General features: G+C 42.8%; 1 protein-coding gene across 2 annotated transcripts in view; it reads left to right on the forward strand.

Annotated features, from left to right (window-relative positions):
• Positions 1-23,354, forward strand: part of LOC139386594 (dihydropyrimidine dehydrogenase [NADP(+)]) — a 139,163-nt gene that overhangs the window by 46,578 nt on the left and 69,231 nt on the right. For both annotated transcript variants that reach the window (XM_071132277.1, XM_071132278.1), the window contains 5 exons: positions 6,562-6,758; positions 7,259-7,340; positions 9,209-9,296; positions 22,422-22,529; positions 22,895-23,064. In XM_071132277.1, coding sequence (XP_070988378.1) covers positions 6,562-6,758; positions 7,259-7,340; positions 9,209-9,296; positions 22,422-22,529; positions 22,895-23,064 — 645 coding nt within the window. The remainder of the gene's footprint in view (positions 1-6,561; positions 6,759-7,258; positions 7,341-9,208; positions 9,297-22,421; positions 22,530-22,894; positions 23,065-23,354) is intronic.

Here is a 23,354-nt window from a genome sequence, read left to right on the forward strand (position 1 = left end):
GTGCAAGCGATAATATTGAAATGGAAGGAGTATCAGACCACTGCAAATCTACCAAGACCTGGCCGTCCCTATAAACTTTCAGCTCATACAAGGAGAAGACTGATCAGAGATGCAGCCAAGAGGCCCATGATAACTCTGGATGAACTGCAGAGATCTACAGCTGAGGTGGGAGACTGTCCATAGGACAACAATCAGTCGTATATTGCACAAATCTGGCCTTTATGGAAAAGTGGCAAGAAGAAAGCCATTTCTTAAAGATATCCATAAAAAGTGTCGTTTAAAGTTTGCCACAAGCCACCTGGGAGACACACCAAACATGTGGAAGAAGGTGCTCTGGTCAGATGAAACCAAAATGGAACTTTTTGGCAACAATGCAAAACGTTATGTTTGGCGTAAAAGCAACACAGCTCATCACCCTGAATACACCATCCCCACTGTCAAACATGGTGGTGGCAGCATCATGGTTTGGCCTGCTTTTCTTCAGCAGGGACATGGAAGATGGTTAAAATTGAAGGGAAGATGGATGGAGCCAAATACAGGACCATTTTGGAAGAAACCCTGATGGAGTCTGCAAAAGACCTGAGACTGGGACGGAGATTTGTCTTCCAACAAGACAATGATCCAAAACATAAAGCAAAATCTATAATGGAATGGTTCAAAAAATAAACATATCCAGGTGTTAGAATGGCCAAGTCAAAGTCCAGACCTGAATCCAATCGAGAATCTGTGGAAAGAACTGAAAACTGCTGTTCCATCCAACCTCACTGATCTCGAGCTGTTTTGCCAGGAGGAATGGGAAAAAAATTCAGTTTCTCGATGTGCAAAACTGATAGAGACATACCCCAAGCGACTTACAGCTGTAATCGCAGCAAAAGGTGGCGCTACAAAGTATTAACTTAAGGGGGCTGAATAATTTTGCACGCCCAATTTTTCAGTTTTTGATTTGTTAAAAAAGTTTGAAATATCCAATAAATGTTGTTCCACTTCATGATTGTGTCCCACTTGTTGTTGATTCTTCACAAAAAAATACAGCTTTTTATCTTTATGTTTGAAGCCTGAAATGTGGCAAAAGGTTGCAAAGTTCAAGGGGGCCGAATACTTTCGCAAGGCACTGTAAATGTTTTTCCTGTTTGCAAGTCATTTACGGCTTCTATGCTATTAGTTTTCCACGTGGACCAATTTATCTGTGAATTCTGAAAAGCAATCCAAGGACTGTTCCATAGGTTTGTGTTTTTAGAGAGTAATATTGGTTATTGTAGAATATGTTTCATTTTCTTCCATATTGTTATAGTGTTGTTAAATATGACGTTGTTAATGTTCTTAGCTTTATCCGTTGAAAATAGACGCGTACAAATATTCTGGGGATATGCACATCTTCAATATGTACCGATGGTTCCTCTTTGGTGTATTAGACTATATGTCACAAGTTAAAGACTTGGGTAAGGAGTTGATACAATTCTAGAAGGCTAAAACCACCCTCAGACTTAGGAAGATGTAAAACTTTCCTTTTTATTCTATACATTTTATTTTCCCATATGAAGTCTGTTATGACCAAGTATAGGTCTTTGGTGGGGTAATTGGTATTACTGACGATAAATACAAAAACATTGAAAAGGTTTATTCTACCTGTATGATTTATGTGAAGATTGTTCCATTTAATTGGAATACAGTTATATCTTTATACAGTGTATTTGTTGTCACTTATTAAGCATCCTAGGTATTTCATATTTTTTTGTGGTCCACTTATAGGATTGCTGTAGATCATGAGCTATTCTTTTTCTTTTTCCTACAGTTGAAGTCGGAAGTTTACATACACCTTAGCCAAATACATTTCAACTCAGTTTTTCACAATTCCTGACATTTAATTCTAGTAAAAATTCCCTGTATTAGGTCAGTTAGGATCACCACGTTCTTTTAAGAATGTGAAATGTCAGAATAATAGTAAAGAGAATTATTTATTTCAGCTTTTATTTCTTTCATCACATTCCCAGTGGGTCAGAAGTTTACATACACTCAATTAGTATTTGGTAGCATTGCCTTTAAATGGTTTAACTTGGGTCAAATGTTTTGGGTAGCCTTCCACAAGCTTCCCACAATAAGTTGGGTGAATTTTGGCTCATTCTTCCTTGCTCCTTGCTTGCACATGCTTTTTCAGTTCTGCCCACACATTTTCTATGGGATTGAGGTCAGGGCTTTGTGATGGCCACTCCTATACCTTGACTTTGTTGTCCTTAAGCCATTTTTCCACAACTTTGGAAGTATGCTTGGGGTCATTGTCCATTTGGAAGACCCATTTGCAACCAAGCTTTAACTTCCTGACTGGTGTCTTGAGATGTTGCTTCAATATATTCACGTAATTTTCCTGCCTCATGATGCCATCTATTTTGTGAAGTGCACTAGTCCCTCCAGCATCAAAGCACCCCCACAACATGATGCTGCCACCCCGATGAATCATTTTTGGGATGGTGTTCTTCAGCTTGCAAGCCTCCCCCTTTTCTTCCAAACATAACAATGGTCATTATGGCCAAACAGCTCTGTTCGGACCAGAGGACATTTCTCCAAAAAGTACAATCTTTGTCCCCATGTGCAGATACAAACTGTAGTGGGGCTTTTTAATGGCGGTTTTGGAGCAGTGGCTTCTTCCTTGCTGAGCGACCTTTCAGGTTATGTCGATATAGGACTCGTTTTACTGTGGATATAGATACTTTTGTGCCTGTTTCCTCCAGCATCTTCACAAGGTCCTTTGCTGTTGTTCTGGGATTGATTTGCACTTTTCGCACCAAAGTACATTAATCTCTAGGAGACAGAACGCGTCTCCTTCCTGAACGGTATGACAGCTGCGTGGTCCCATGGTGTTTATACTTGTGTACTATTGTTTGTACAGATGAATGTGGTACATTTGGAAATTGCTCCCAAGGATGAACCAGACTTGTGGGGTTTACTTTTTTTTCTGAGGTCTGATTTCTTTTAATTTTCCCATGATGTCAAGTAAAGAGGCACTGAGTTTGAAGGTATGCCTTGAACTACATCCACAGGTACACCTCCAATTGACTCAAATTATGTCAATTAGCCTATCAGAAGCTTCTAAAGCCATGATATCATTTTCTGCAACTTCTGACCCACTGGAATTGTGATGCAGTAAATTATAAGTGAAATAATTACTTGTGTCATGCACAAAGTAGATGTCCTAACCGACTTGCCAAAACTATAGTTTGTTAACAAGAAATTTGTAGAGTGATTGAAAAACGAGTTTTAAGGACCCCAACCTAAGTGTATGTAAACTTCCGACTTCAACAGTATATTGATATTTTCTGCGTTCTTTTGTATGCTGAGATTTTACAGTATTCTAAAAATATTTTTAGCAAAGGGGCTTTGAATTTTCAATATTGGTCAGGTATACCCGGAGATTGTCTCCGTATATTCATGTTTACCAATACTGATACCTGTTACGGGTCCTGTCTAAATCTTTTTTCAAGCGGTCCAATTGCCAGAAGAAACATTGCTTCCAAGAACACCAAATCACAGTAGTTGTCACAGGACATCCCAGGTCAACAGTGTAGCTGAGTAAGGGACAGTGGGACGCCACAACATGATATCATTGATAAGCATCAATCTGGTATGATTTTGCAAAAAGATAGGCTTCGAGGAACATGACTCCCAAGTGATTACATTGCATTCAGTAGGGGAGAGATTAGCATCACACTATGGAAGCCTAGAGAAAGGCATCACGGACATGACTCCTAAGTGAATACATTGCTTACAATGGGGGAGAGATTAGCATCACACTATGGAAGCCTAGAGAAAGGTATCATGGACATGATGCCTAAGTGAATACATTGCATTCAATGGAGGGTGATTAGTCACGTGGCATGATGCTTAAGTCAATACAAAAAGATATGAGTAAAGGTATTGATGCATAGATGTGTGTAAAGGGAGTTAACATAAATCAGGACAATGCATTGAAGGTAAATTGGGGAAATACTTAGACAGACAGACAGACAGACAGACAGACAGACAGACAGACAGACAGACAGACAAAATCAAACCAACGTTTATTAGTTGCGTAACACGTCTGTCGGTTTTTATAGCTGTTCTCCCTCTCTCTCTCTCTCTCTCTCTCTCTCTCTCTCCATTCTCTAATCCCCTACTCCTGAGTGGCGCAGTGGTCTAAGGCACTGCATCTCGTTGCTAGAGTTATCAAACCCTGGTTCAATTCCAGGCTGGATCACAACTGGCTGCGATTGGAGTCCCATAGGGCGGCGTGCAATTGGCCGGGGTAGGCTGTCATTGTAAATAATTATTTGGGTGGGGGGGCTGGAATTGTTTTAAGAAGGTCATAATAAGGATAATTTAGCTATTTATTTTGAATTTTAAGCCCTTGAAGTATAAAATATATATACATTATTTGATACAAATGTTAAAAAAAAAAAAATGTGGGCCTTACTGCTATTTGCCTATACAAACACATAGGCAAGGGTAGCCTAGTGGTTAGAGCGTTGGACTAGTAACCGGAAGGTTGCAAGTTCAAACCCCCGAGCTGACAAGGTACAAATCTGTCGTTCTGCCCCTGAACAGGCAGTTAACCCACTGTTCCTAGGCCGTCATTGAAAATAAGAATTTGTTCTTAACTGACTTGCCTAGTAAAATAAAGATAAAAATAAAAAATAACAGATTCACTATATGGAACAACAGATAGTCCCCCCCCCCCCCCCCCCAAAAAGAAAAATCTAAAGGAAGTGTCTGTCCTTTATCTGAGAGATACTGTATAAGAAAGATCAGGAAACATTAGACATGTTTTTTAATATGTATTTAAATCCTTATTTTTGGCCCTCAACAGTCTCCACATACTTCCATCCATTTTTTTCAACTGGTCCCGGGGCAGTATCATCATTCCATAGAGGGGTCATAACCGTTTCAAGGCCAAACCGCTCGGACACTGCAGACGATCTTGCGAGAAGGCGCCGCTCTCGCTCTGTCACCTTTCACCGCTGATGTGGAAGTGCGACATAGGTGAATGCGGCGGATTGAGATGCATGCGATGCACAAAAATACACTTGATCTTTCGCTTAAACAGACACTGTTGTCCAATGTTGCAACAGTAACAAAGGGGATGGGTCTTAGCAGATACAAATATGAAAATTTTTAAATTATGAGACAAGTTTAGCCAAGGAGAAAACATTGAGCTATATAGGGGGAATGACAGGATCCTTCCTAGCTGGCCATGATTGGTTGAGATAATGGAGGGGTTGACCATGGAGACGGTGTGCAAAACGTTTACATGTGATTTCTTAAAGAGATGGGTGGGTCGATGGCTTAAGAGGGTGTGAACGATGCTGAATGGGCGTAAACAAAGCAGAGCTCTCTAGCACTCAACAAAGTCTTTCAAGGGCTTTTTTCTCCTACTTGTCTCCTAAAAGATTAACAAGATTATCACATTTTAAAGCAGAATAATGTCCCATGCTTCCTCCAATCACATTGTTTGAAGTACCATTTTGCAGCTCAGAATCTGAACTTTTGTCATCTGTAAAAACAAGCATTTTTGATTTTTTTTTACGTAAGCCCCCGTTGGGATGGGCCGTTTCACATTAGCTTGATTCTATTTCAAAGACGTCAACCAGTATTTTGTTTGTATTTATGCCATAATATCTTACAGTAGACTGCTCCCTTCCATTCAGTGTTTGATCTAATGCATTCTGAGAATACGTTTTTTCCTTATTATTGAATAACATGTAAGTGAATTATGATTTATTACAGGCAACATACAAAAGTATCTTAAAAAAATATTCAATGCAATATATTCATTTATGCATCATGTCCCGTGGTGCCTTTCCCTAGGCATCAATAATGTGAGGCTAATCTTCACCCCATTGAATGCAATGTATTCACTTTGGCATCATGTTCCTTGAAGCTAATCTTTTAACAAAATCGTACCAGATGGACGCTTATATGCTGATACCGGGCTGGACGCCTATAGTACCCAGGTTCCCTAAAGGTACAGGAGAAAGGTGCTTGCAGAATTTTAAAAAATGCCATAAATACCCAAACATTCTGAAAATACACGTATGTAATTTTGCCAACTTTGCTCATCCGATATGCAGGCTATTCAGCTCACATTCTGTAGCTGCACATAAATGATGCACCATTATCATAGTACCCACATAATAAAACTGCCATAGTGTGTCAGAGGTTCCCTGGAAAATAAAGTTATGATACTGTAAACTACTGCAGACTGGCTAGCATGGCTCAAGACAGAACCACCATCGAGAGCATCAGTCCTCCATCTCAACAAGTAGCAGTGGGGTTAAAGATGGACTGTAATCATTTTGTTCAATTTCAACTTGTCAGTTCCTCTCATATCAAATGTCACATATTAATGTGCAATTCCTCTTTTGGAATGCCCCTCACACTAAAATCCCAGCCCACTCAGGGCTCTGACCTTTGTCCAATGTGACAACCATAAATGTCAAGTCCATATGAACTTCTTCCTGGCCTGTCAAACGGATACTGGAAATGTTTTGTTTTCTTCTTCTTAAGACGTCGTTCCGTCGTTTTTCATTCCAGGTTTTCAGCAAAATGGGAATTCCTCAGGTGCGGAACCCTGACCTGCCGCCTCCGGATGACATGCCGGAGAGCTTTCATGCCAAGATCGCTCTGATTGGTTGCGGCCCGGCGAGCATCAGCTGTGCCTCCTACCTGGCCAGACTGGGTTATGACAACATCACCGTGTTCGAGAAACAGAAATATATCGGCGGCTTGAGGTAGATGGGTTGCACTCATTATTACTCATTTCCAGAGACTTAGGAATTTAATTAGATGTGAGTCTATCTGTACTGTGTGTGAGGTCCCTCAATGTTGAAGGGGGAAATTGCAATGCACTCTACTTGGAGCCACAGTCGTGATGCTCACATAACACTTCTATAAGGATGACATCCTGTACATAATGCCTGGTCATATCAATTCATGATGGATTCATGGAATACTGTGTACGCGTATGAACTCCTTATGCTGCTTCTACGTTAACTCAACACATTATACAGGATGTGACCAATGGATGCACAATCCTGTTGGTAATTCTTTTACATTCAACCATTTTGACACCGTGGCACTCCATTTCAGAGATAAGACCTTTGTACAAAAGCCTTAGCTAAGTTATCCAGTGGGCCAGATATTGTTCGTATTGATGATTTATTTACTTGATTGATAGCTAGTGATTAATAACTGGTAATGTTTTACTTCTTCCTCTATTCCTCTGTTTCAGTACTGCAGAGATCCCTCAGTTCCGCCTGCCCTATGAGGTGGTGCAGTTTGAGATTGAGCTGATGAAAGACCTGGGGGTGAAGGTAATAAGCCCGCGGAACACGCACACGCACACACACATGCATGAAAGCAAGCACACGTGCACATACGAATGCATGTGCGCGCGCACACACACACACACACGCACACACACACACACACACACACACACACACACACACACACACACACACACACACACACACACACACAAAAGCACACACACACACACACGAAAGCACACACGAGCAAGAACGCAAGCACCCACGAATGCACACGTGTGCACAAACACCACCTCACCACACCTGACTGCTTACACACACCACCTCACCACACCTGACTGCTTATACACACACCACCTCACCACACCTGACTGCTTATACACACACCACCTCACCACACCTGACTGCTTACACACACCACCTCACCACACCTGTCTGCTTACACACACCACCTCACCACACCTGACTGCTTACACACACCACCTCACCACACCTGACTGCTTACACACACCACCTCACCACACCTGACTGCTTACACACACCACCTCACCACACCTGACTGCTTACACACACCACCTCACCACACCTGACTGCTTATACACACACCACCTCACCACACCTGACTGCTTATACACACACCACCTCACCACACCTGACTGCTTACACACACCACCTCACCACACCTGTCTGCTTACACACACCACCTCACCAAACCTGACTGCTTACACACACCACCTCACCACACCTGACTGCTTATACACACACCACCTCACCACACCTGACTGCTTACACACACCACCTCACCACACCTGACTGCTTACACACACCACCTCACCACACCTGACTGCTTACACACACCACCTCACCACACCTGACTGCTTACACACACCTCATCGCTGGTACACACTTGACTGCACGCACATTCACCCAACCACAGACAAACAATGCTTACTCACACGCAGCACTCTCACTCTCACTGTCAAGAGCTATGAACCCTTCACCAGGAAAATATCAGTGACATTAATAACGACAATAGAAAGCCCTAAACAAACAAACAGGGACAGGGCAGAAGGAGACAATTAGAAGCCACGGTGGGGGAAGCTAAGTGACAAAGAGACTTCCTCCGGCGAGTGGCATCCATCTGGTCATTGTCTGAATGCCACGGCCTGGGAAAGGGCCAATCAATACTACTCATCCAGCTCACCTGACCGTGATTAATTTGATTTATTCTTAATTGTTTATTTATTTGACAGAGAGAGAGAGAGAGAGAGAGAGAGAGAGAGAGAGAGAGAGAGAGAGAGAGAGAGAGAGAGAGAGAGAGAGAGAGAGAGAGAGAGAGACGGGGAGGAAGGGGGAGGGACGGACGGACAGGGAGGGACGGACAGAGACGGACGGACGGACAGAGAGAGAGAGACATGGGGAAAAGAAAGAGAGAGCGGGGGAGACAGCATTCCTTGAGGTTGGCTAGATCGAAGCAAAGGGAGGGAGGGAGGGGAGGTAGATATTTCTTCTTGTGTTCTGACCAATTACTTCAAGGCTTTATTCATCTCCAGAAATGAATCCCATTACGATGGCCTCTCAATTAATTGAATTGAGAGAAAGAGTGCGGGGGAAATGAGAAGGACTTCACTCTATTACACCAGTGACAAACACAAACAAATAGACCGCTGTTGTGACTGTGTCCTCTGTCCCTGTTCCATGTAGTTACTTAACCCCAGATTAATGCTATCCGACCATTGTCCTATTGTCTTTGTACTTCTATTTCGTTGTGTTTATTTATTTAAGCTAGTTGTAATTACAAATGTCACTGATTATTCACTTACAGTAAATAAGTTAACTTACAGCTAATAATACAGTGGCAAATGCACAAAATCCCTAAAATGTCTAACGTGCTACTTTTCTCCTCTCAGGTTGTCCTAGAGAAGGGACTGGGTATGAACGGGATGAGCCTGACCTCTCTGAAAGACGAGGGATTCCAGGCTGTCTTCATTGGAATTGGTCAGCACATATAATTTCTTACCTTACATACAATGTGTTGTGATCTAGTGTAGCTTGTTGTGCAAAGCAACTCTCTTTTTTTAAGAGTAGGACGAATTACTCCAATTCAAAGACTTTCAGATGTACAGTGCCTTCAGAAAGTATCCATACCCCTTGACTTATTCCACATTTTGTCGTGTTACAGCTTGATTTCAAATATATAGATTAAATATATGTTTTTCTCGCTCCCGTCTTCACACAATACCCAATAATGGAAAGTGAAAACGTGTTTTTAGACATTTTTGAAAATGTATTGATAAGTATTCACACCCCTGAGTCAATACTTTGTAGAATCACCTTTGGCAGTGATTATAGTTGTGAGTCTTTCTGGGTCTCTAAGAAAGTCTATAGAGCTTTCTACACCTGGATGGTGCAACATTTGCCCATTATTCTTTCAGAAATTCTTCATGCTCTGTAAAATTGGTTGTAGATCTTTGCTAGACAACCGTTTTCAGGTCTTGCCATAATTTTCATGTACATTTAAGTCAAAACTGTAACTCGGCCAACTCGGGAATATTCACTGTCTTCTTGGTAAGCATCTCCAGTGTAGATTTGGCCTTGTGTTTTAGGTTATTCTGCTGAAAGGTGAATTCATCTCCCAGTGTCTGGTGAAAAGCAGACCGAACCAGGTTTTCCTTTAGGATTTTGCCTGTGCTTAGCTCCATTCCATAAATGTTTTATCCTGAAAAACTCCCCAAGCATACCCATAACAAGATGCAGGCACCACTATGCTTGAAAATATGGAAACTGCTACTCAGTAATGTGGTGTATTGGATTTGTGCTCAACATAAAGCTTTGTATTCAGGACAAAAAGGGAACTGCTTTGCCACATTTTTTTTGCATCATTACTTTAGTGCCTAGTTGCAAACAGGATGCATGTTTTGGAATATGTTTAATTCTGTACAGATTTCCTTTTATTCACTCTGTCATTTAGGTTAGTATTGTGGAGTCACTCCAATGTTGTTCATCCATCCTCAGTTTTCTATCACAGCCATTAAACTCTGTAACTGCTTTGATTTGATTTGATTTATTAGGATCCCCATTAGCTGACGCCAATGGCAACAGCTAGTCTTACTGGGGTCTGACACATAAGGAAAAATACATTATAGACAAAATACTTAGTCATTGACATACTTTTAAAAACATGAACATGTAATGTGTGTGTGTGTGTGCGCATCTTTCACTTTACCTTACTGTAACGGTTTTCTGTATGAGAAGGAGAGTCGGACCAAAATGCAGCGTGTGGTTTACGATCCATGTTTATTAATAATACGAAACACGAATCTCCAATACAATACTACAAAACAAAACGTAACGAAAACCTAAACAGCCTATCTGGTGAAAAAAACACATAGACAGGAACAATCACCCACAAACACACAGTGAAACCCAGGCTACCTAAATATGGTTCCCAATCAGAGACAATGACGAACACCTGCCTCTGACTGAGAACCATATCAGGCTGAACATAGAAATAGACAAACAAGACATGAAACATAGAATGCCCACTCAGATCACACCCTGACCAATCAAAACATAGAAAATACAAAGTAAACTATGGTCAGGGCGTGACAGTACCCCCCCCCAAGGTGCGGACTCCGGCCGCAAAACCTGAACCTATAGGGGAGGGTCTGGGTGGGCATCTGTCCGCGGTGGCGGCTCTGGCGCTGGACGTGGACCCCACTCCATGACAGTTTTAATCCCCCTCCTAAACGTCCCTAAATAGGTTACCCACCACAATGATAACATGGGACAGAGGGACAGCTCGGGACAGAGGTAACTCGGGACCGATAGGTAGCTCAGCACTGAGAGGAAGCTCAGCACTGAGAAGAAGCTCAGCACTGAGAGGAAGCCCAGGCAGGTAGTAGAAACTACCAGAACCTGGCTGGCTGGCGGTTTCAGCAGATCCTGGTCGACTAGCAGATCTGGGAGAATCTGGTCGACTGGCGGATCTGGGAGAATCTGGTCGACTGGCGGATCTGGGAGAATCTGGTCGACTGGCGGATCTGGGAGAATCTGGTCGACTGGCGGATCTAGGAGAATCTGGTCGACTGGCGGATCTAGGAGAATCTGGTCGACTGGCGGATCTGGGAGAATCTGGTCGACTGGCAGATCTGGGAGAATCTGGACGACTGGCAGATCTGAGAGAGTCTGGACGACTGGCAGATCTGGAAGAGTCTGGACGACTGGCAGATCTGGAAGAGTCTGATCGACTGGCAGATCTGGAAGAGTCTGGTCGACTGGCAGCTCTGGCTGCTCCATGCTGACTGGCTGCTCCATGATGACTGGTAGCTCTGGCTGCTCCATGCTGACTGGCTGCTCCATGCTGACTGGCAGCTCTGGCTGCTCCATGCTGACTGGCTGCTCCATGCTGACTGGCAGCTCTGGCTGCTCCATGCTGACTGGCTGCTCTGGCTGCTCCATGCTGACTGGCTGCTCCATGCTGACTGGCTGCTCCATGCTGACTGGCTGCTCCATGCTGACTGGCGGCCCTGGCTGCTCCATGCTGACTGGCGGCCCTGGCTGCTCCATGCTGACTGGCGGCCCTGGCTGCTCCATGCTAACTGGCAGCTCTGGCGGCTCCTTGCAGACTGGCAGCTCTGGCGGCTCCTTGCAGACTGGCAGCTCTGGCGGCTCCTTGCAGACTGGCAGCTCCATGCAGACTGGCAGCTCTATGCAGACTGGCAGCTCCTTGCAGACTGGCAGCTCCTTGCAGACTGGCAGCTCCTTGCAGACTGGCAGCTCCTTGCTAACTGGCAGCTCTAAGCTAACTGGCAGCTCTATGCTAACTGGCAGCTCTATGCTAACTGGCAGTTCTGAACAGGCGGGAGACTCCGGCAGCGCTGTAGAGGCGGAAAGCTCTGACAGCGCTAAACAGGCGGGAGACTCCGACAGCGCTGGAGAGGAGGAGGGCTCCGACAGCGCTGGACAGGCGAGGCGCACTGTAGGCCTGATGCGTGGTACTGGCACTGGTGGTACTGGGCCAAGGACACGCACAGGAAGCCTGGTGCGGGGAGCTGCTACCGGAGGGCTGGGGTGTGGAGGTGGTACTGGAAAAACCGGACCGTGCAGGCGCACTGGAGCTCTTGAGCACCGAGCCTGCCCAACCTTACCTGGTTGAATGCTCACGGTCGCCCTGCCAGTGCGGCGAGGTGGAATAGCCCGCACTGGGCTATGCAGGCGAACCGGAGACACCGAGCGCAAGGCTGGTGCCATGTAAGCCGGCCCAAGGAGACGCACTGGGGACCAGCTGCGTAGAGCCGGCTTCATGGCATTAGGCTCGACGCTCAATCTAGCCCGGCCGACACGCGGAGCTGGAATATACCGCACCGGGCTATGCACCCGCACTGGAGACACCGTGCGCACCACTGCATAACACGGTGCCTGTCCGGTCTCTCTAGCCCCCCGGTAAGCACAGGGAGTTTGCGCAGGTCTCCTACCTGGCGTAGCCATACTCCCTGTTAGCCCCCCCCCAAGAAATTTTTGGGGCTGCCTCTCGGGCTTCCTTGCCAGCCGTGTTCCCTCATATCGCCGGCTCCTCTCTCCGGCTGCCTCAGCTCTCCTAAGTGCCTCCACCTGTTCCCATGGGAGGCGATCTCTTCCAGCCAGTATCTCCTCCCAAGTGTAACAGCCCTTTCCATCCAAAACGTCCTCCCATGTCCATTCCTCTTTACGCTGCTGTTGCTGCCTGTTGACACGCTGCTTGGTCCGTTGGTGGTGGGTGATTCTGTAACGGTTTTCTGTATGAGAAGGAGAGTCGGACCAAAATGCAGCGTGTGGTTTACGATCCATGTTTATTAATAATACGAAACACGAATCTCCAATACAATACTACAAAACAAAACGTAACGAAAACCTAAACAGCCTATCTGGTGAAAAAAACACATAGACAGGAACAATCACCCACAAACACACAGTGAAACCCAGGCTACCTAAATATGGTTCCCAATCAGAGACAATGACGAACACCTGCCTCTGACTGAGAACCATATCAGGCTGAACATAGAAATAGACAAACAAGACATGAAACATAGAATGCCCACTCAGATCACACCCTGACCAATCAAAACATAGAAAATACAAAGTAAACTATGGTCAGGGCGTGACACTTACATCTCTTCTCTCTACCTTACATGTACATATTACATCAATGAACTAACCTGTACCCCCGCACATTGACTTAGTACTGGTACCTCATGTATATACCCTCGTGATTGATATTTAATGTGTTCCTTTTATAATGTTAGTCTTCTTTACTTTCTTTTCTTAAAACTGCATTGTTAGTTACGTGCTTGTAAGTTGACGGTAAGGTCGTATTCTGTTGTATTCGGAGCATGTCACAAATACAATTTGATTTGATGGAATTTGATCAGTTGCACATACTGTACATGCCAGTACATACACACAACAAGTAGGTCACATGGGGGAGAGGCGTTGTGCCGTGCGGTCTTACTTTATTTGTTTTTTGAAACCAGGTTTGCGGTTCACTCGCACTATGTAAGATGGAAGGGAGTTCTATGTTCTCATGGCTCTGTATAATACTGTACGTTTACTTGAATTTGTTCTGGACCTGGGGACTGAGAAAAGACCACTGGTGGCCTGTCTGGTGGGGTAAGTGTGTGTGTCCGTGCTGTGTGTAAGTTGACTATGCAAACTAATGTTTCTTATAAAAACATGAAGTGTTTCCGCATATTACTGACCACCCAGTCTTTCCGAAACTCTTAGCCAAGAGAGACTTGCATGCAAAGTATTAGAATTAGCCCTCTGATTACAATGAAGATGCCGCTCTGTTCTGGGCCAGCTGCGGCTTAACTAGGTCTTTCTTTGCAGCACTTAAGATAAAACTAGAGCCTGCAGGACTTGAGCATATGACTGGACAATAATCCAGATAAGATAAAACTAGAGCCTGCAGGACTTGATCATATGACTGGACAATAATCCAGATAAGATAAAACTAGAGCCTGCAGGACTTGACCATATGACTGGACAATAATCCAGATAAGATAAAACTAGAGCCTGCAGGACTTGATCATATGACTGGACAATAATCCAGATAAGATAAAACTAGAGCCTGCAGGACTTGATCATATGACTGGACAATAATCCAGATAATATAAAACTAGAGCCTGCAGGACTTGATAAGATAAAACTAGAGCCTGCAGCATGACATATGAACAATAATCCAGATAAGATAAAACTAGAGCCTGCAGGACTTGATCATATGACTGAACAATAATCCAGATAAGATAAAACTAGAGCCTGCAGACTTGCTTTGTGGAGTGGGGTGTCAACAAAACAGAGCATCTCTTTATTACGGACAGACCTCCCCATCTTTACAACCATTGAACCTATGTTTTGACCATGACAGTTTATAATCTGGTTAATGTATGTAAATTGAAAAGTCTTCTGTCTGTCATGTCTTTTTCATTATATGTCGGACCCCAGTAAGACTAGCTGTCCCCATTGGCGTCGGCTAATGGGGATCCTAATAAATCAAGTCAAATGAGCAATTTAGTCTCCTCAACGCGTTCAACAGCTGCACCATTCATTACTAGATTCAGCTGAGGTCTAGAATTTAGGGAATGATTTGTACCAAATACAATGCTCTTAGTTTTAGAGATGTTCAGGACCAGTTTATTACTGGCCATCCATTCCAAAACAGACTGTATCTCTTTGTTAAGGGTTTCAGTGACTTCATTAGCTGTGGTTGCTGTTAGCTGTGGTTGCTGTTAGCTGTGGTTACTGTTAGCTGTGGTTGCTGTTAGCTGTGGTTGCTGTTAGCTGTGGTTGCTGTTAGCTGTGGTTGTTGTTAGCTGTGGTTGCTGTTAGCTGTGGTTGCTGTTTTAAAGTCACCATTGGACATGACGAAACCATGAGCGTTTTCCTTCCTCTCCGGCAAATGAGTTAGGAAGGACACCATCACTTTGTAGTGACTAGGTGTATTGATACACCATCAAAAGTGTCATCAATAACTCCACCATGCTCAAAGGGATATTCAATGTTCATTGTTTCTATTTTTACCCATCTACCAATAGGTGTCCTTTGTGAGGCATTGGAAAACCTCCCTGGTCTTTGTGGTTGATTCTGTGTTTGAAATCCACTGGTCGACTGAGGGACCTTACATACAATTGTTTTTGTGGGGTACAGAGATGAGGTAGTCATTCAAACGTCATGTTAAACACTAATATTGTGCATAGAGTGAATCCATGCAACTTATTTGTGACATACCGTATGTGACTCGTTAAGTAAATGTTTACTCCTGAAATGATTTAGGCTTGCCATACAAAGGGTTTGAATACTTATTGACTCAAGACATTTCAGCTTTTCAGTTTTCATGAAATAGATTTTTTTTTCGAAATACATAAATCCACTTTAAATGTTTGTTCATTTTAAATTCAGGCTGTAACTAAACAAAATGTGGAAAATGTCAAGGGGTGTGAATACGTCCGGAAGGTACTATATATGTACAGGAGGTTGATTGACTTGATAATACACTGATGGCACCGGAGGCTCTTAAAATCTCCAGTATGCCAGCTACATAAGTCACGCACTGTGCCACGGTGCCCCTCTGCAATCACGATGAAGGGTCTGTCTGAGAGAGAGGGAGTTATCCTCTTAACACTACCTTTCCCATTTCACCAGACTGACATTTCTGTCTGTTCCATTTGGTGTTCAATGGGACTAAAGTGAGACAGAGCTACTTACTGCACAGTACTTACTGTAGCAATGAATGCTGTAGTGAAACCCACAGTTGTGGTGCTCTATCTTTCTGTATTTGTCTACTTCATATATTTAGCTGCCAGACCATGTCCCTATTATTCAAGTCACAAGGTCCAAGTCTCAAGTTGATTCCCAAGTAGAATGGGTTCCCAAGTAAAATGGGTTCCCAAGTAGAATGGGTTCCCAGGTAGAATGGGTTCCCAGGTAGAATGGGTTCCCAAGTAGAATGGGTTCCCAAGTATAATGGGTTCCCAAGTAGAATGGGTTCCCAAGTAGAATGGGGTTCCCAAGTAGAATGGGTCAGATCTCGAGTCCAAGTCGTGCATTCTAAGAGCAAGTCAAGTCGAGTCACAAGTTTTTTGAAGTCAAGTAAAAAAAATACAAATAATAATCTATACATGCAATAACTTGTTCAACTACAAATCTTTGTCTATTTATTGAGGCTGCTAGGCTGCCCTTTACATTATTTTGTCTACAACATATTTTAATTATGTGATAATACATTTTAACAACAAATTTCAAATGCATGCTTCATAAGTCAATTCTACATTTGAACCAGTTTCATACCAACAGACCGGTAGGCCAACGCTAGTAATTGTGGCGTGATGCCACATTGCTGGTGAGCTTACAAGGTAAACAGTAAATATTCTTGATCACCAAACAATTTTTTGGAGCTGCATGTTTAGTCATGGCAGTTCCCTCTCTCTACGATTGGATGTTTGTGCTGCACCCGGTTCTATAGCTGTACAGCAAATCAGCAATATGTTCGCTAGCTCAGTGGTTCTCAAACCTTTTGACCTGCGACCCCTAAAAAGGAGTGGTGCAAAGCTGGCGACCACCCGCGCAAACACGTGCAATCGCTGCTTAAAGTAGCTTGTCGTTACAGCCAAAGCCGCATGTGAGGACACTGAGGTCTGGTAATGTAGGGAACTCAGTCGGGGTCTCAATTGTTGAAAGTTAGAATAGTAGAATACACAATGTGCCATTTCAAAATTGAGTTGTGCATCAACCGTTTTCCTCTTGTTATGTATATGTCACTCACTGAGTCACTCAGTTAGCCCATGTCCGTATTTTGTTTTGATTGTTATTAGTCTAGTTAGTCTAGTTATCTAAACGTAGTAATCATGGCCGAATACCGACCAGACACGCAGGGCACTAGCCCAGGGGCCCTAACCTCCAGGGGTCCCCCCATTGATTTTTTTTAGTCACTCTCACTCAATAGACAGTGCTACCACCACAAACGTTAGAATATAAAACAAGCTGTGTATGACAGGAAGTGGAACTCTAAGAGAGAACACCATTTTTTCCCCACCCCATGGCAAATAGTGTAGAATTGCAAGAATTTAGCTGTAAAACTGCAACAACAAAAAGTTCTGTAAAGCAAAGATATTTGTTTACCTTTTGTTATTTAAATACTTTTTCTGCAAACAGAACCATCTCTATGTATTAAATTATAGTGTTTAATGAGTTAACGTGAGGTAATAATGTGTAGTGGCTAATTGTATCTAAAGGCTGTGTGTTTGTGGATGAACTGAGGTGATGAAACTACAGCAACCATTTTGGTAATGGTTGGGGTCATTTTTTTGCTGTTCTCCAAATTGCATTTTAGATTTTTTGAAATTGTATAGAAATGCAGTAAATTAGCTTGTACTTTCTTAAAATGTATTGAAGACGGATGTAAAACCTGCACCACGCGCTATCACTTTGGAGGGCCGCTTGCCTACAGGAGTTCTCATTGCCAACTGGATAGCCCCTGTCTTCCTCACAAATATCCATTTTTTTTTTCAGGTGCGATGGTGTGGCTACTGTCTAGGCTACTGTCTAGGCTACTGTCTATGGCTGCGTGGAGAGTAATCCACAGAGACTGTGTTGTAAAACCTGGCTAGATCCTTTCAAGTCATCAATTTCAAGTCATAGTTGAGTCCATTATATTGAGGCTTCAAGCCCAAGTCAAGTCTCAAGTCATTTTATTTTCTATCAAGTTGAGTCTCAAGTCATTACATTTGTAACTTGAGCCCAAGTCATGTGACTCGAGTCCCAAGTCATGAGACTCGAGTCCCAAGTCATGGTACTCGAGTCCCAAGTCATGGGACTCAAGTCCACACCTCTGTTATCTGCCTCATTAGTTTTTCTCTCCTTTCTTTTTTGTCTCCCTCATTCTCGTAACAAGACAGTATAACAAGGGGCTTCATTCTCACTTCTATATAGTCTCCTGTTGCCGCTGTCACTTTCCTTCTCTTCCTCTGCACAGTCTGGTGACCATAGTTAACAGTATGGCTCCTTATCTCATGAAATACCTTGTTCTTACTCACACAAGTGAAGGGAGATGCTAGACGGAAGTAATTTGGTTTCAAATGAAATTCTATATTTAGAGATATAAGAGAATACACTCTGCCATGCCTATATTGATTTGATTTTAGGAAATTCAAATAACCCTGGTGGGAGGCCTAGCTATGTGGTGTGTGTGCCTTTCCTTTATTGTAATGAAAAGAAGCTGCATAGTATTTATTATGTTTGGAACCTTTTGGTGCGTGGCTTGGTAATTAGAGCATGGAGTTACCTTTCAACTATTCGGGGATTTCTCTTTTTTCTTCTCTCATAGCAGAACGTGAAGAAATTGGAATTCAGAAAGAAAATGAAAGAGTCTTGTGTCTGTGATTTTTTTTTTACCAGTTCTGTTTTTTTATTCTAAATGTCAAAACCCCTGCTGAGATTGACATGCAAATGTTTCCCACTGTTCCGAATGTTAGAGCAGGTTGAAGAGCAAAGGGTTATTTCTCTGGCAGTTAAGTGCGCTGGCTAACACGTGCAGTGTTTTACGTACCACTGCTGTTGTGTTGCTGATGGTCCTGATGGTGGTTATAGCAGTGGAATATTTGTGTGATTCACTCTCTTGTTCCAATTGTTCAAAGCTCAAGATCCTTTCTCAGATGGTGCTTTTTCAAAAATGGCTTGCTTCAAAGGCATAAAGCCAGGCAGATTGTATAGACTACAAATTCTGCAATGCACACAATGTTACTTTGTACGAACCAATGTCATTTCCCATAAAAACAAGCTTTTGATGGGAGCTCTTCTCAACAGTGAGGTTCAAAGGAAGTACACGGATGTGCTGTGGCTGGAAATAGCATGAAAGAGGTGCATTAAGGACATCAAATTAAGAAAAAGAGCCTTTGGTGTAAAAAATAAATAAATAAAGTCCATTGAACAGGTTTCAAGCAGGTATGGAGGGGCTGCTGTTTTTGACAAATATTGTTGTTACTGTGCACCACAAAAAGAGTCAAAATATGGTTATGAACAGACGTTATGCTTACCGTATAGCCTTTCTAAACATAGCCCATAGCATATAATGAGTTGTTTTTTAGTGTAACAAAACATACAGTACATAGTAGCTGTTCACATAAGGCCAGTGACTCGCCCAATACTCATGGGTACCTGACCTGACAGAACTACAGAGAAATGACAGTAACGTTACAGTAGTATCACTACTCTCTTTGCTGTTTCCCCACCGTCAGCCAAAGCCACAGTGGGCGATAGTTCGTGATAAACGAGGGCTGGCCAAGCAGAGCCCAGCACTGAGAGACAAGAGACAAAGAGAGAGAGGGAGATATTCAGAGTGAGCGAGAAGCCACTTGAAAGGCGATGATGTATGACCCTCAGAGGCATTACCTCCCTTCACTTCAGAATCTCTCCGCCCGACTCCGGAGCCAAAGCACCTTTCCCCAGACAAATGGGATGCACACACCTGAAAAATGAGGTGGCATTACTCATGAAGTAGATGTCACCGGCAGTGGTGTTATTGTGAAAGTCCACTTTGTCATTCCCTTCTTAGCATTTTTCTTCTTTTTTAAATTTTTTATTTATCTTGGCACAGAATGCAAATGGACACCCTGGTGTATAAAACCAACTGAGTGAGTATGGAGCATCTGTCAGTGTTGCCACAGAGGAGGGTGAACATGCTGTTACTCTGCTGGAGGATCTCTCTGTCCTAAGCACAGTTAGCAGGGGCACATTGGGTTATGTTCTCTAGTACAGTAGGTAGGTAGTCTACATACTAGACACTGTTATGTATTTTAATTACTGTTCTTTTATTGAAAAGTATGTAGACATGTAACACTCTTAGAGTTCCACTTCCTGTCCTCCCGAGCTTGTTTTTTATGCACTAACGCTTGTGTTGGTAACATCGTCTAACGAGCTGCTCGTAGAAAAAGTGTTACCAAGTTCCTAGAAGATGGTGCTATGCCAAAGAAGGTGAGAAATATCACTTGGACAGATGTTGTTACGGACACTGTTGTCTCTGTTTGATAAGTGATATACCGTATGTGTGTTAAAGCATTCAGAGTTACCCAGGGGGTAATTGAGTTCTTTGTCAGGAAATTGCCTTTGCAGCAACAGACACGACTAAAATCCAGTTTGCTTTGTATACAGTTATTTGTCTGAAGGACAAACGTCATCCTTTGTAGTTTCAGAAATACTTTATTTGATTTTTTTTTTTTTAAACATTTCCAGAATTATGCCTTCTTTCTAACGCTTGTGTTCTGAATGAGGTGAATCTCAGGTTGTCTTTCTTTGAATAAACTATGATATTTAAGATCATTAATATTTGTTCCTAATAACTGAAACCCCAAGCAAGGTCTTTAAATTTAAACTGCAGATTATTTTGTACAAAAAGATAACTGCATGGAATTTAATTGCAACATAAAAGGGTGTTGGGGGTTAACATTTTGGATTGTTTATGTATTAGAGAAAGGTTTGTCAAGTAATGAATAGCGGATGAAGGAAAGGAAACATTTGCAGCATTGATAGATAACATAAAAAAACACTCACAGAAATATACCATCACAATCAAAAATGTACCTGCCATGGTTATCCAGTCTTCCTATTTGATTTGAAGAAATAAATTGAACAAGAATATGTACATAAAGAGATCGGATTGGTTCTTAGCGACCTTTGACATTGTAGATGACAGCACACACATGCAGTCAGCGGTACCAAGTGACTCTGGGTTCTGAGGTAATCATCCAGATTGACCTTCAAGCATTGATGTACTATCACTCACAGCCCATCAATCACCGTTCATCACTATTCATCAACCAGTAATTGGCACAGTCAATACAATTAACACAGCCCATTTTTATCTATAAGCTATTCATATTGTATGTAAAAAAAAAAGATAGATATATATATATTAAAAGGGAAAATTGGACAAAATTTGATTGAACATGTCTTTGATTATAAACTTCTTAGAGGTAATGTATTCTAGCAGTCAAGTAAAAATACCATTCCATTTTTTGCAATCATTTACACTGTGCACTGACGATTGAACATGGCAACTGTCGAGAATGCACTCTGTAATGACAGAGCTGTAATGAGTATTCCATGGTATTTGTGGAGCACCCCTCCCCCCTACATAGAGTATAATGCACACTGTACAAAACATTAGGAACAGGTGCTCTTTTCATGACAGACTGACCAGGGGAATCCAGGTGAAAGTGATGATCCTTCATGTCACTTGTTAAATCCACTTCAATCCGTGTAGAGAGGAGACTTTTAATTTTTGGAGGAAAAAGCCTTGAGAAAATTAAGACATGGATTGTGTATGTGTGCCATTCGGAGGGTGAATGAGCAAGACAAAAGATTGAAGTGCCTTTGAATGGGGTATGGTAGCAGGTGCCAGGCGCACCGGTTTTGAGAGTGTCAAGAACTGCAACACTGCTGGGTTTTTCACACTCAACAATTTCCCATGTGTATCAAGAATAGCCCACCACCCAAAGGACATCCGGCCAACTTGACACAACTGTGGAAGGTGTTCGTAATGTTTTGGACATTCAGTGTATATTATAGCTATGTCGTTTGAGGACTATAGGATAACAGTATTCCCTAGTTATTGCTCCAGTTCATAAGTGGGCCGTTATTGGCTCTCATTGGCTCAATCACAAGGTACTAGAGAATCCCATTGTATATTTTACAACGATTATAACCCTACATCATGAAAATGATTAACCAAGAGATTATTAGTCTGTAATTCTGATTTACTGCTCCACTTCTCTCACTGGAATAATTTATTGATTCAAATGGTGGGTTTTATGAACACGAGTTTGACTATTACTGTCCTCTTCTCATAATAAAAGGGGCTTATGAAAGTCATATTGAACACATAGATTCAGTACAATATTGACAAATGTTTTTTCCTCACTACATTGTCGTGATCTGTTAAAATCCAATTTTGTATCATTTACTCCAGGAGTTCAGTATTAATGGCGGTCATCAACAATGACTGAACGTTGGAAATGGTTGGGTTCAGGGATGGATGGATATGTCTGCTATGTTAACCAGCTCATTCTTGGTGATGGTTTTGGTTTGGAACAGGTCTGCCCCAGGCAAACAAGGCTAAGATCTTCCAGGGGCTGACAGTGGACCAGGGATTCTACACATCCAAGGACTTCCTGCCACTGGTGGCCAAGGCCAGTAAAGCCGGTACATCTTAAAGGAAATGATAAAGAAAGTGACTTCCATAGTCACACAGAACTAGGCACACTTGTCATTGTGTTCTGCAGGTGTGTACTTAGACTCAAATAAATGAAATCAGATGCCTGTCTGACAATCAAAAATGGCGCAGTCAGTTCAGGAATAATACGTGTTCAGACAGCAAACGCATATCAGTACTACTGATATGAAAACATGTTTGGCATTTGGAAACGTAAGAGCAGGGTAAAAGAGCTACCTGGTTTTATTGCTCTCTCTTTCCTCTCTCCAACCTCCCTCTGTCCATCACGGTCTCTGTCTCTCTCTCTCTCTCTCTGTTTTCTCTCCCTCGTCCTCCCCCACTCTCTCTCCCTCAGGCATGTGCAGCTGTAAGTCTCAACTGCCTGAGCTCCGTGGCGTGGTCATTGTCCTAGGTGCCGGTGATACGGCGTTCGACTGTGCCACCTCTGCCCTGCGCTGCGGTGCCCGCCGGGTCTTTGTGGTCTTCAGGAAGGGCTTCACTAACATCCGTGCCGTCCCCGAAGAGGTGGATATGAAGCTAGAGCTTCTCAGACCCTGGCTTTAGTTGTTTAGTTGTTTCTGACCCATGCTCCTTTGACCACAGTATTGATTGTGACCACCTACTCTGAGATGCTTTTTGAAAACGGGCCCTGGGCAGCATTATAACTTGAGATTTATTTTAGCCTAAACTCTTCCTTTGATTTCAGTGCATGAATTATGCAATAGAACGTGTCCCTAAAAGCATACACCTAGAACCTGACCACGTTCAATTACTCACAAAACTATTTCAGATTGTTGTATAGTGATAGGAAGCTT

Source organism: Oncorhynchus clarkii, chromosome 28 (assembly GCF_045791955.1).
Source record: "Oncorhynchus clarkii lewisi isolate Uvic-CL-2024 chromosome 28, UVic_Ocla_1.0, whole genome shotgun sequence".
NCBI classification, from domain to species: Eukaryota; Metazoa; Chordata; class Actinopteri; order Salmoniformes; family Salmonidae; genus Oncorhynchus; species Oncorhynchus clarkii.